Below are 15,388 nucleotides of genomic sequence, written 5' to 3'. Positions count from 1 at the left end.
TGTTTGAAAAATTTTAATTATACAACAATAATATGGGCTGGCCAAATAGCTTCCCCGGGCCTGCTTTGCCGGCTCACCCCTCCCCAGGGGGTGCACTGAGATGGCGATTGATACTGGGCATGGTGGCGCATGCCTGTAATCCCAGCTCTTGGGAGGCTGTAAACAGGTGGATCACTTGAGTCCGATCTAGTAGTGAGACCTCGAACACTTTGTTGACCCTTCCCTAATATAAAAAAATAAAAATAAAATCACAATAATATTGTTAGCACTCCATACCCATTATTGTTTGATCCTTACCCTTTTTGATTTACACAAAATGTGTGTATTTTATCTTTTAATCTCTTTCTCTCTCCCTTCCTCCTCCATTTATTTTTCCTGCCTTCTTCCCTCTTTCTTTGCTCCCCCCTCCTCCCCTCCCTTCTACTCTTCTCTCCTCCCTGCTCTCTTTGCTTTTGGTCCCTCCTCCTCTTCCTCCTCCTTCTCTCTCCCTCCCTCCCTCTCTTGCCCTCCCACCCTTCTTCTCCTTCTCCCTCTCCCTCCAGATGACACGAGAACAATTCATTTTAGCAACCCAACAGAACCACCTGCCAAGAACTGAAAATGCACAACTGTACCCAGTGGGAATTTATGGCTGGCGAAAGAGGTGCTTATACTTCTTTGTCCTTCTGCTGTTGGTTACCATGATAGTTAACTTAGCCATGACAATATGGATATTGAAAGTTATGAATTTCACTGTGGTAAGTACCACCATGATTTTACAACTATTACTTTAGTTCAAAGACAATCCCACATTACTATTTTTAGTATTATAATTGCAAATTATTCATCTCAAGCTTTACGAGTATTGTCTTGAAATTGCAATAGTAGCTATATTTTAAGACTGCGTTCAATATACCTAGTGAAGATACACATATGACATTACTTATTGTCGCTTAAGAATGAAAAACTTAAATCATGACATAACAGAGCACTTTGATCCATTAGAAAATGAGAAGTTATTTAACTAGAAGGTATATATTATAGATTATTATGTTTGAACATCTAAGAAACAAATAGTTTAAGAGATATTTTACTGTGATGCTACAAAGCATAGTTGTTATTAAATTGCTCCCTGTAGAGTGTGTCTATCTCTCTATTCCTCTATAGTTGTTTTCTACGTAACATAGTATGTGACGGAATCTAAATGGTGGAATTGCTTCTGAGCGGTTAGGCCTTGTTTTTAATGCCACCTCATGTTGACTGCATATTTTCAGAATATACACTTGATAGACAGAAAATAGCACACAAATAAAGGCAATTTTATGAAAATTAACACACAAATGAATTAATAACAAAATGATTTTATAAAAAATGATGAATTTGATGGTACTTATTGAATGTTTATAGTGAACCTACGAGGACAGCCTACTTGGCAATGTTGTTTGCTTTGGCAAAGTCTACTTTAGCTCCTTTTGTATTTTCTCACTAAGTAACTACAGGTTGCTTCTGTCTTGTTTTAACGATTCTGCTTTTCCTTAGAGATCTCTGGTATATCCTCAGTTCAGCACGTAACTCACACTTTCTGACCATATTGCTATTTTTCTTTATTACCTCTATATCCTCAAATGTGAGACAAGCAGGTTGTTTAACCCCATTGATATTCATTTATTGGGCTGTTTCTTTCACCTTTTGTGAGTATTGATCTAGTAAGAATAGTTTCTTTCTGATTTTGCCAATACCTAATTCTAACTTGAAACAGATTTGCAAAAAGGAAAATGAGCCCAGCATTTTACCACAGTGAAACTAACACAATGTTTTCTTCACAAGGAATTTGGGAGGGCCGATGGCCTAACCTACCAGACAGAAAACCTGTTAACTGTGCAAAGCGTGATAAATACCACATGCATATAAAAAAATGAGCTGAGGAATTATTCTACTTTTCCCACTGTGATACAAGTTTTGAAATGTCATCCTACAAAAGACAAAGACAAGATGGATAATTGCATCCTAGAGATGGGTATATGTTCAGATCCATGGACTGACACAGCTGAGCCCGTGAGTGGCCAGAGACACAGGGCAGTGCTGGTAAGCAGATCCCTGCCTGTGAAGCGCTTCGGTAGTGCGTCTGGACCACTGCTTCGTCGCAAATTTGGCTCATTTGTGCTTCTTGTTTGGGACTATTTTGGCACAAATGTGACTAATTTTCTCTCTAGTAAACGTGTTAATCCAAGCTCTGGTCCCCCACCCATGACTAGCTGAGTTAGTGATTCAGTTCAGTAAAACTCTCATTTGCTGAGAACAACTTTTTCAACCTCATTTTGCTTCACCAAAAAAATAACTTTTTTAAAAGAAACAGACTTCTCTGGATCTTAAATTTTTATAAAGTATGTTCTATCAGAAGACATATGTCAAAACACTTTAAAGAGACAGAGCCAGCTTTCTAACTCCAGAAAGGCTTAATTCTATCCAGGGATCACAGTCCTGGAATATTCAGGTTCACACCATGTGAGTGTATTGTGTACATTTAAATTAATTAGGAAGATATAATAACTACAGAATTATTCACTTCCTGTCTCATGTGCATAGCACCTTGCCCCATGCTACTTCCAGGACCAACTAAACCATCCATGGGAAGTAATTGAAACTGTTGCCTATGCCTTCCAGATTCCTATAGGCCCCAGTTTGCCTGCCATTTACAGGGCTGTCCAAATTGAACCTCAGCTGATCAACATGTAAATGAAAGCATGGTCTTTGTGATAATAAAAAGGAATTTTTCTATAAGAATCTTGGTAAAGGACTGTAGCATCTCCATCTTCCATCTCTCTCTCTTTTCTAAAAAGATCACAATGTTATACATATGTGTAACCCCAGCCCTACAGAAGTTGAGGCAAAAGATGGCTGTGAGGGTGAGGCTGAGGTAGTTTGGGCTATTCAGTGAGACTGTCCAAAAAATAAAAATAAAAATAAATATATATATATATGAATTTATATATATATATATATATATATATATATATATATATATAGTCAAAAAGAAAACTCTCCTTTCTTCAGCCATGCTAGCTGTTTGCATGTAGCTGAAGTTAATGGATGAAGATCTAATGATTGTCTCAAGATAGTGCTTCTGAAGTAACATTCTATCCCAAGGAATTTATTCAAATTTTTCAGGAAACTTAGAATTATTTAAATAGATGCAGATTATTGCAGTGTTGATCACAGCAAATTAAGTTATGTATACCTGAAAACTATGAAGTAATTTGTAATTCTCTAACATTCTTGCAGTAAAAAAGGTCAATTTTATGGGTTTACTAGCACATAATATTTGTTATCTACTCCACAGTGAATACCAGAGACTAGTTATGATGTTCTTTAAGCAAGAAGCAGAAATAATGTGTAAATTGTTTGAGGAGTATTATTGATCTGCACAAAATGTATTGCACTTTTATCATAATTATTGCCATCCAATATGTGGAACTATGTGGCTATTCACATCTTTTATTTGAGCAAACTGGGCATGCTATTGTTATCAAAATATTGTATTTTCAGCACAGCGAGGATAGCTGTCAACCTGTTTTATGGTGCTTGCTGCTTAAAGTCCTTCATTATGAATGTGATTGTGTGTGATCTGTATGGTTGATATGACCTTATTAACTTCTGTTTTTCATTTTGTGGAAAATAATATCATCTTGTTTATTGAGATACCTATCACAGAGTATCATGAAAAGGAAATGAGTTTATACTACAGGGTGAAAGACACAGATAGATATACACAATAATTTCCTGACTATGTGAGTTGATAAATGTAGGAATGGGTCTAAGAGGGAGGGTTTGAACTTCATTTTACCTTGATCAGTATAACCCAATTACATGGTATTTGCTGTTGCTGTTGTTTTGTTGATTTGGTACAGTATCTTTATGGTTCAATATAAATGGACTAGCCTTGCATTTCATCAGACTTTATATTGAGACAGAATTCATTCCTGGGCTCAATTCTCATATGAAGTACATTATTTCTATATTTCAAAATTGCAAATTGACAGAGTTATGAAGTTTTTATTTCAATCTGGAGTGTTGAAGTCAAAATTGCTGATATCCATCTATGTCAAAATACTATTAGATATGTTCACTAGCTAGAAAAAGAAAGAGAACATAAGCAAAATTATAAATGTTGTACCTTAGAATTCAAGAATTACCTAAATGTATGCAATGATTGAAATATTTAGTTAAGTGAAAAAACTGTAGGGATATTCTTAGTGGTTTTTCTGATTGATTAAAGAAGTACTGAAAAAGAAATTCCAAGAATTCTTGAATATCAGAATCATTTAGGTATGACAGGAACTGAGGATCTAAGAAGTTACTTTCTAGAATTTCCTACAGCTGGTCACGGCTTATACTTACACTCTCCTCTCAATGTAGACAAATTGTCAATTTAAATCATGGTGTAGTTTCATTATTAATTTACTTTATTAAATATTCTGCTGGGGGTCAGAACATAGCTTAGTGGCACGACAACTGTGTGGCAAGTGTGAGGTCGTGTACAGAAGTCCCATTACCCCTCAAAATAAAAAGAAACACGTATTGTTGTAGTCTCCTTATAACTTTCAATAAGGCATTCTACTTTCCTTATAGCTATATGATATGAATTTATTAAATATTTAATCAAGATTGTCTTTGTTCTCACACATATGCACACACACACAAACACACATACTCATGGCTATACATACGTGAATCCTTGACCAAAGCTTGTAGATATTGTTCTTTTTATAGCTATTACTATAACGGCATTTCTATTTTTTATGTTAGTTCCTTGATATACTTCTAAAATTTATCATACACATATCATCATTTGTTTATCATTTGTCTGCCTGAAAGCTAATGATGTTTAAAGTACATAATTGTTTAGAAAATGTGAATTTATATACATTTTATGTCTTAAATTCAGTGCTGTTCCTAATCACTATTAAGTGAAGTATCACATGTGCTGTGCCATTTGAGACCAGTTTTTTTTAACTGTCATCATTAACCCAAAGATATCATTCCTCAACATTATTAATCTGCCTAACTGGTTAAAGTACATTTCCAGCAAGTTGTCATTAGTTAATATGTCCTTTCAAAATGTTATTACTTCCATCTTTTTAAATTAAAGTCTCTATCTTGAATTTGGAATGACTTCGAATAAGAATTTCTGTCTTTACACATTCAGCCATTTCTTATTAAAACAATTACACTCTCATTTCAAATGTATTTTGTTTCTTACCTATAATCCATATAAGTAAATATATATATATATATATACATATATATATATATATATATTTATATTCAGCTTACTCTTAAAATAACTTTAGGCTCCACTGATTTTTTAATTTTTATTTTATGTTCAATGGATTCTTGACCAAAGTTTATGTTTATAGGACATTGGTCATCATCTATTTCTCTTCCCCCAGATGGAATGCAGGATTCTTAACATTTCTTTCCAAGTCTATCTTCCTAAATTAGTAGACAAGTTCTGCTAGATAATATGCCCTTCATAACTATTTGTGAGGTAAATATCAATCATTGAATTATGTAGATATCTATAATTTTGCATCACACTGTGACTTACAGCCTTGAAAAGACTGCCTTTATCTGTGTGGAACCGAGACAGGACCCAGCGAGATCCCTTTGTAGCTGTTGAAGGCCTTATATCTCAGGGGGAGCTACCTCATTGTACATAGTGGGATTTATTATCTTCTCCATTGAAAATCAGTTTTGTACTTGTAATGTCAAGTAGAAAATTGCCATTATTAGTACCTTAAGTAATTTATTATGTAATATTTTATCCTACAAAAGATCACAAAATATGTATTAAAGCATAAACAAAAAATGGCACATATGCCATTTAGATTGAAAATAAACTATCCGTATCTCCTAACTCCATGGAAATAATCAAATTCTTAGTATTTTTCCGGACTGTATAAAATTTTGTGCATGCATTTATATTTCAAACGCATTTCTTTTAGCTCAAAAATACTTTTGTGAGGATTATTACTATAATTTATTTATTTCTTGCTGCAAATTTCATTGAACAAACATATCATTGACCCATCATTGTTTTTACTTTTGGCTATTTTGTTGATTTTCTTTATTTTTTTAATGTATGCTACAAGACTCTGTGAGCACACTTGTATAATAACATTGTTAGTGATGATTCCACCGATCCAAGCTTCTCAAGGTTTTGGAATTTAGTTGTAAATTTAGTAATCTTGACATGTAATGTCATTTTTAGCATTATGTCTAAGAGTTTCTTTAGTTGGCTTTGCCAGTTAACTACCAGTTGGTGTATAAACTAATTTGTTACCTTCTAAACTGCAGGTCTGACATTCTCAGGAGAATTCACCCTATCTATAAAAAAAGGATTCTTCTTATTTATTTGTTTCTCATTATGACTTTTCTGTCAGGCTTTTTTCTTGTATCTATTTTGATTCCATATCTTTATTAATACAGTTTGTTGTGTTTTCAAGATGAATTATGTTATTTTAGATTTTAAATTATTATTGTATGTTTCTAGACTTGCAGCATCTTCTTATAGAGAAGAAAATGTAGGAAAAGTCTTTCCCAATGTCTCTACATTAAACAATTGAAATCAGTGGAGTATAGCTCTAAGACTTTCTAGATGATATTGTTGATTCAGTTTGGCTTCATGTGTAGTATTTTTTTTATCTCTTAAGTTTACATTGATTAAAAAATAAAATGCATGCACATATACAAGCCCTAAACAAAATGAACTCTACTAGTTGCAATTTAATGTCCAGTTACCAAGATGAAAGTTCCAATAAAAATGGGAATTATAAAGAAAGGAAAAGTTCATTCAGGTACTCCAGAAGAGGCAGTGTTACTTACATTCCACACAGAATTATAAACTATGAACTCCAAAGAAGACTTGCAAGTAATTGAAAACCTGTGCTTTTCCTGGTAAGCACCAATTTACTTAAAACTCCACAAATAGGTCAGGGTTTATTCATTATCATATTCAGTAATGTTCTATTAAAAGGAAAACAAACTTGATTCTTTATTACCTGGCAGTATGAATTTGTCTTATACAAAACTGGTATCAATTGCTGGAGATGTGGACCAGTGGTGGAGTGCTTGCCTAGAGTGCACAAGGCACTGGGTTCAATCCCCATTACCACCAAAATAAATAAATAAATAAATAAATAAATAAAATGAGCATAAGAACCAAGATTCCCTAAGTTTTCATGTTACTAAAAATCACTTGTAAGTAATCAACAATTTTAAAAGAAAATAAACTGTCATCAACTCTGTATATTGCTATCTTGGCCATGAAATTTATTACCTGTGCTACCTATGATAAGGTGTTTTAAGTTGTGGTTCTACAGAATGGATGTAATAGTGTCATCTCTATCATTAGATTGCTTTAGAAATAACATGAATTGAAAGAATGTAACTTACTCAGTAGTGTCAGGCATATGCTAAGAGGTATAAAAGAGTCTGTTTATTGTTCTGACTTATTTTTTTGCTTTTCCATCTTTTTAAAAAAATTTTTTTGGTTGATCCAGGGGTTGAACTCAGGCCCTTGCGCTTGTCAGGCAAGCACTTATTCTACTGAGCCATCTCCCCGGCCACTTAACTTGATTTTTTATATTGGGATTGATAATAAAACAATCCTGAGAACATGACATAATCTCAATAGATGTGTGTCAACAAGCAAGTAAATAAATGAAGCAGTTTATCTTGTTAATGCTGATTATTTGCTTAAAATGTAAGCTCATGCATTTTGGAGCCAGATAGCTGGATGCACAGTTTGGCTCCAGAACTGGCTGCTCAGCGGGCAGCTTTGTGCTAGGTGTCCAACCTCTGCAACTCCAGTTTCTTCAGCTGTAAAATGCTGATGATAGTTTGAACCTCATCTATGTCTCACAACTATTAAATAAGTGAACTCTACTAAAAGCTCTTAAAATAGGTTCAAATATGAAACATTCAATTATGCCCAACTAAAATAATGACAATTATTAGATCCATGCACTATTACTTTTCATTGAATGAAGTTATTTTATGTAATAAATTTTGTGAAAAAAATTGTATTTCATTGGGATGCTGAGCAGTAATAAAAGTCCCTTAGGAATTGCTACTGTAGTGCTCAGATATAAAAGTGTAAATATGCACCACACTGAAGAGGAGCCGTGCATTCTGTCATACACCACTATTATTTTGGAGACACAAAGCTGCTTGCTTTGGAAGCCAGCACTATCAGCAAACCATCCTTCTGGCCTGTCTGACTCAGATATAATTCCTGTTTGGAATCCTCTTGAAGACTCTAGTACTTAAATCTTGTCTGTACAATACAGAAACCTTTCTGTTCTTGATCCTAAGTGTTCGGGTTCTCTTTAGCAGTCAGAACATTAAATTGTTATGTGACGGAGATATTGCACTATGAATTATTTTTATAACATCCTAAAGAATAACCGTAGGCTAAACTGCTTTAATTGTGGGAGCAAAGTTTAAGGTGCTAGCAGCCCATAGTAAGCATGTAGTTTGTTTGAGGAGATTATGTTTTATAGACCAGACCTTGCTAAATTTTGAAACATGTAAAGTTAAATATTGCACCCCTCTTGGCAGATGTAAAACACAAACTTAGGGAAACTGAATTTCCCAAGGTCATTCTGATAGACAAGGCTGGAGGTATGGGTGGCAATTTCAAAGTTCATGCACTTTCCATTTCATCTCATTGCATTAGTATTATTTAAATTAAATCAAAAATCAATTATTTCAACATTCTTCATTAGTATACTTTCTGTGTATTTCAGTGCACTCACATAACACAATTAAATGTGCAAACACAATCCATTGCTTTCTGAAGTTTGGCATAATGTACCTCAATACATCCAACAACCATTTTTTAACTTTTAATTTCATTAGTACTGGTTTACAGTATATAATGTTTATATTCATTGTATGATATTGGTATATGTATATAATGCATCTTGATATTTTTACTGTCCCTTCTCTCTCTCCCCTCCATCTTTTGGTTTCTTTCTCACTTTTAAAGGATTTTTTCCTGTTAAAAACATATCCTTAATGAGCAATCAGTATGGTGAAAACTGCTCTCTAAGTTCCAAGAATGGCTACACTTCTGAGCTTCACACCGTGGGCATTAGGTTTATTTTCTGATTGGCAATGGCATATATTTTTTTATATATTTTAATAATTTTATTGAGAAAGAAGTAGCAATGAGATAAATTCAAAACAAGTTAGCAATACAGTTACAACAATTAATACATTGCATATTGTTATCTTTGTAGTAGTTGTTCCTAGTACAAGATGCAGACATGATATCTTGTCTAAACACTATTAGTGCAAAACCTTCTCATTGAACTAAGAGAAAGTAGATGCATATTTATGCTATTTTGTATATACAGATATATATATATATATATACACACACATTTTCTACTGTAAAATGGTCCATTTATATACCCTTTTTTGTTTACTTTTGTCAGAGAAATGGCAGTTATTAATCATATAATTATAAAACAAAGATTTTCAAACGTTTATGTCATCCCTGTGATTTAGTCCATTTTTCACGCAGTTTAAACTGTATTTTGCTGAGAATTAACTGAGCACTGATGAAGACCACTCTGCAGAACGGTCTGGATCGCAGACTCATCCACCCTTCTGAGCGGCCACTTCCGCTTTCCCGGTTCCCCCTCTCGGTTCATGCTCCGCGCCGCGCCGCGCACCCTGGAGCCGAGGTCCGCACCTGCTGCGGCCCAGATCCCACAGCTCTGTGGCTGAGTTCAGCGGCAGCCGAGGAGCCTGCCCTTCGGGGTGGTGTTCGGGATTTATTGCAGGGCTTGGGATTGTGAATGAGGCAGTTAATGTTGCACGACTGCTGCCATTGTCACCCTCTGTTTGCATCTCCCCCAACCTTCTGACAAATCGTCCCTCGCCACTGAAATCACTCATGATTAGCTTCAGTCCAGCAGTGCTTTTTCCTTCCCTGATGTTATAAAGAAAAATTTAGTCATTTTCATCCAAGTTCAAAAAACAACTAAGTTGTAGTTCTTTTTACTGAAGTTATCTATAAATATTGCAGCAAAGAGTAAATCTCAGAGTATACATATCCTGAGCAAAATAATATTCCTTGGAATGCCAGATAATACAGCAAGAGAACACTAAGGGCTAAGAAAAGTAGTTACTAAATAAAACATTTAGAAAGTACAGACCTTTCAAGACTTACGTTCAGTACGTTGTGCAATGTGTTTGAGCAAAATAAGGGTAGCTCAATAACAGAAGATAGAAATCCAGAGCATTAAAATCACTGGTCCATGTGGATGGCCCACAAGTAAAACTTTACGATAGGATAAGTCACAGGGAACCTAATTAAACATGTGTGTGTGTCCATTTACATAACTATTCCCACAGATTGTGACATATAATACATCTTGAACATTTTGACAAAATAGTCAAAATATTTGACTGCTAAATAGGATTTTGGGAGGGGAGTTTATGTTTTAATAGGGAATGAATAATTGTTTAATGGATTAAGATTTTTGCTGTTTTTAAAAGGTAAGTATGGGGCTGGGGAGATGGCTCAGTAGAATAAGCACTTCCCTGAGCAAACACAAAGGCCTGAGTTCAATCCCCAGTTTCACCAAAAAAAAAAAAAAAAAAAAAGAGAGAGAGAGAGAGTAAGCATTTGCTTTTCAAAAGCGTAATGACAGTGTTGTTGTATTTTTTGTTTCCTAATTAAAAATTAAGGGGCCATTATAATAAAAATTATTTGTATTGGATAAGAGTTCATATGAGTTTATTATTTTAAATAATGGAATCACAAACTGACATTACTGTTTTGCCAACTCACCCTCAGATCAAAGACCAGTATGATTAATTACAAACAGAGCTAATCTAGAATTTTCTCTCTTCGACTGCAGTATTTTTAACGATTTCCAGAAAATCAGCATCCAAATCCCTGGTAAGTGATTACACTGTGTTAGAGTCTGTATCAAGTTGATGGCTGGGGCCACAGGGATAGCTCAGCAGTCTAAGTGTCTGCCTAGGCAAGCGTAAGGGCCCACGTTCGATACCCAGTACCGCCCATCCCCTTCCCAGGGCACATGGAGCTGGCTACCCAAAGCGGGTGTGGTGGTGCACACCTGTAACCCCAGTGCTGGAGAGGCTCAAAGATCACTAGGAGTCTGAGCTGTGTAGTGAGACCCAGTAGCAAATACATAAAATCAAAAAAAAAAAAAAAAGTAATTGATGCCTGAAGCTTCAGGATAGACATTTACCTTGCTCCTATGAGCACCAATGAGGGATTGTGACATATCGCTAAGAGTGTTCCACTGCCACTCAACTTTTTTTTTTAATGTATTTAGTTTAGGGTCTACAGGCTCTCATTACACAGATTGGACTCAGAGAGATCCTCCCCTATTCAGCCTCCCAAACCCTGAGATTACAGATGCGCACCATCATGCGCAGTCTTCAACTTGTTTTTATACTTAAGTCAATGAACTCCACTTGAGAAATATACACCTCTTTCTTTAATTTTACGTCTTTTGCTTTGATTTCCCTGATTATTGGGGAACTTTTGTGATGGAAACAGGTTGAACAAGGATGGGATGCTTCCCCGAAAAGGTAAAACTACTAATAGGAAAATAGTGGTAGTAGGTTTCCTTCAGGATTTGTGAAAATCTGAGTAGTAACAGGAATAATAATACCTCCACCAGGGGCAGAGTGTAGTTCAGTGGTGGAGCACTTGCCTACCCAGGCACGAGTCCCTAGATTCAGTGCTTGTTATGCATTACCTCTTTAACTTCCCTTAGTCTTTAATTTACCCCAGAATGCTTTCTAATGACGAGGTAAACCTTAGCTACATTAAAAGAATTGTTCACACCTGCATGGACAGAAAGTGGTGAACCTGAGACCTGAAATTGGCCAGCTGGACTGTATTTACTCTAATCATCATAGAAACATGCAGAGGGGGAGGGCCAGAGAAGCCACATATTTTTACTGTCTAAAATTTTGTATTTTTCTGGGTTTAGAAAATTTTGAGGTGCAGTAAGTTTTGTTAGCTTATGCCCACTTTATTCTTTCCTGACTTACACTGAAATGAATGGAGCATTTTCTAAACTCTTTCACATCAGCTCATCAGGTTTCTTCAGTAGTTTTATTATGTGTAGTCCAAAAATCCACATACGTAGTGACCTACATACACATCATGAATGTACATATTTCTATAAAGATATTTCTTTTAAATGTGCACTAGCTTCCTCAAATACTTTTGTATTCATCTCTATTATAATACGCATTTTAGTCCAAATCATAAAAGTTGCAATTTGAATGACATTTTAGTTTTCAAATAAATTATATTTTCTTATGTTTGTTGATGAATATTGAGTTAAAAGAAATATGAATACTTTGTTTCTCAGAAAATTTCGATCAAGTACTCAGCTGAAGAAAATAAAATATCCAACATTACATAGAATGGCTTTTAAAAATGGATTTAAAACTGTTAATATTTAAATGCCCATGATTTTATAAATTTACATATGTATCTGCATATATTTTTATGGCTACAAAAACAACATACTTTCTAGCTGAGCTTGCACTCAGTGTCTTCACACTGAATTTTATTCCCAGCCCTTTATTATTTATTTCTTTATTTTGAGAGAGTTTCATTAATTTTCCCAATTGTGTTTGAACTTTCATTCCTTATACCTTAACATACTAGAGTGCTTTTATTATAGGTATATGTCACCATGCCAAGCATCTAATCAAGTTTTGAGTGAGTAAAGTTAAAATATATTTCATTATTATCTCTGCTGTTAATGTTCCCTTTTGGTTGCTACATTTCCCCTTAGTAATCTTTTCTTTTTCTATCAATAGCATTCATTTGTGACAAAACTACGGAATCATGGTATTTTCTATAACATTTGTTGCTCTTGGTAGATATAAAATATGCCTTACATAAGGAAAATTTTAATCCTTCAAGAGACCATACAGGTAGTACTCAATTTTTGTATACTTACTAACATATAGTTTAGGCAGACACAATGCATCAAATATCTATTGGTGTAATTGTAAAAATCTCTGGTCTCCATGGCTTATATCAAAGAATGTCCAAGTAGCTCAAGAGTGAGACTGGGCAGGTCCTCTAGACTAAGGTGAGGATGCTCAGGCTTCTTCCTGAATCTCCTGTCAGCTTTCTGAAGACCTTGATGCTGAGCATTTCAGCAGCCCCATTCACATATCTGGCAGACTTTTGACAATTAGGTGGGCTGGTTGGATACCATGCTTCTTACCATCTAGAACACTAGACATTTTTAAAATGGTTAAAATAAAATTATAAAATACAGAAGGTATCTAGAGTTAGAATCAAAACTGACCTACCACATATTGTAGGCCTTCTATGGTCAGAGGACATCCGTAGGTAAAATTAAGATTCATAGATGGGCAAAAGTCACTTCACTAGTATTTCAGGAATGCAAATTAGAACAAGTTAAGTAATGTTTTAAAAAATCAGATTTAAAGATTTACTTTTAAGGCAGTTTTAGTCTCATAGCTACATTGAATGTTAAGTATAGAACATTCCCTGGTATCAAATTACAAAACTAGAGTGAAACGTTTGTTACAACTGATGAAAGTGACTGTGTTATTATTACCCTAAATACTCATCTGACATTAGAAATGATTCTTGGTATTGTAGACTCCAAGAATTTTGATGAATGCATAAAGACATATACGCATCACAATGATCCAAACATCAGTTTCACTGCCCTTCAAATCCTGTGCTCTACCAGTTCTTCCTTCAATTGCCCTTGTCCCCTGGAAATTACTGATTCTTTTATGGTCTCCATAGCTTTCCCTTTTCCAGATTGGGATATAGTTAAAATTGTGTCATACATACCCATTTCAAATTGGTTTCCTTAACTTAATAAATATTTATGAATCTTCCATGGCTTTTCCCTGTTTGATGTCTCATTTTATTTATTTATTTATTTATTTATTTATTTATTGCAGAACCAGGGATTGAACTCAGGCCCTTGAGCTTGCCAGGCAAGCGGTTATTCTACTGAGCCATCTCCCCGGCCCCCATCATTTCTTTTAAGAACTGAGTGATATTCCAGTTTTTTTACATCACAATATCTTTTAACTTAATAAAGATCAATTTGGTTGTTTCCAGTTTGTATGTTTATTAATAAAGCTAGTACAAAAATATATGGATAAATTTTATTTTGAAAATAAGCTTTAAATTCTTTTGGATAAATCCCAAGAATACAGTTTCTGGATTGTATGGTTAGAAAACATTTAGTTCTGTAGTAAATTACCAGCTTTTCTCCAACATTGCTACTCTATTTCCATTCCCAGGGAAATAAAAGAGAATTCCTGTGGTTCTACATTTTAACAGAATTTAATGTTATCAAAATTTCAATTGATATTTTCAAATTGTCAGATATTTTTCTTTTTGCTCAAATAATAATTTTAATCATAAAATCATACCTGCATAGACATACCTACTTTAAATATGTTATTACATATAGATTACATGCATATATAATTTATATTCAGATGTAACCTGCAATATAGCTTATAATCACTTGATATATCATTATCTAAGTAATTCCCTGAAGGTTTTATTAACAATAATTCAAATGTTCAATGCTTGTGTAGACATATGTGTTAGTAAATTGTCTTTTCTTTTTGAAGAATAAATTGAAAATTTATGCTTCTTAGTAATATTAATATAATATTAATTATTAAAAATTAACTTATAAAATGTATACATTTTAGATTAATTTTTGGTACAGCACAAAACCACAGAAACCCATATTTATAAACTGTTTTAAGATTTAAGTCAACTCTCTAAGTAGAATTTCTCTTTTTAAAATGTATTTGATTGTTGTAGGGTCTCACTATGCAGCTCTGACTCATGGTGATCCTCCTGCTTTCAGCCTCCACAATACTGGTATTACAGGCATGCATCACTACACCTGGACTCTGGACAGCTCACTCCACCCAGAGGGCAGGGCTGGAGAGGCATGTGGTGCCTGGGTTCGAACTGTTGTCCCTGTGCTTGCCTAAGCAGGCTCGTTAGTCCACTGAGCTATCTGCCGGCCCACTAAGTAGAATTTCATAGAAACATATATTAAAGAAAAATGTGAACTTCTATGTATTAATATGCTCTCACTAGTTTTCCCCAGTTTTTTATTTCCAACTTTCTTCTTGTGCTTTTGTGAGTAATCTTTATTCTTGAGCAGGTATATTCCAGTCAGCTATATATTTAAAAATATAAACTAAAATGGCCTTTAAAAGTCTATGTTATGTTGAATATAAGATAGCTTTTATTGTTTTCTATTATTAAACGTTAAAAAGCCCTATAGATGAAAAGCTAAATATATGATAG

At 34.4% G+C, this 15,388-nt stretch overlaps 1 protein-coding gene across 2 annotated transcripts in view; it reads left to right on the top strand.

Moving 5' to 3' along the window:
* Window positions 1-542: 542 nt before the first annotated feature.
* The window catches only part of Sgcz (sarcoglycan zeta), a 541,523-nt gene continuing 526,677 nt past the window's right edge, over window positions 543-15,388 (top strand). For both annotated transcript variants that reach the window (XM_004633049.2, XM_023717269.1), the window contains exon 1: window positions 543-737. In XM_004633049.2, coding sequence (XP_004633106.1) covers window positions 543-737 — 195 coding nt within the window. The remainder of the gene's footprint in view (window positions 738-15,388) is intronic.

Source organism: Octodon degus, unplaced genomic scaffold, assembly GCF_000260255.1.
Source record: "Octodon degus isolate 3935 unplaced genomic scaffold, OctDeg1.0 scaffold00051, whole genome shotgun sequence".
Lineage (NCBI taxonomy): Eukaryota > Metazoa > Chordata > Mammalia > Rodentia > Octodontidae > Octodon > Octodon degus.
This window is presented reverse-complemented; position numbering and strand designations above follow the sequence as displayed.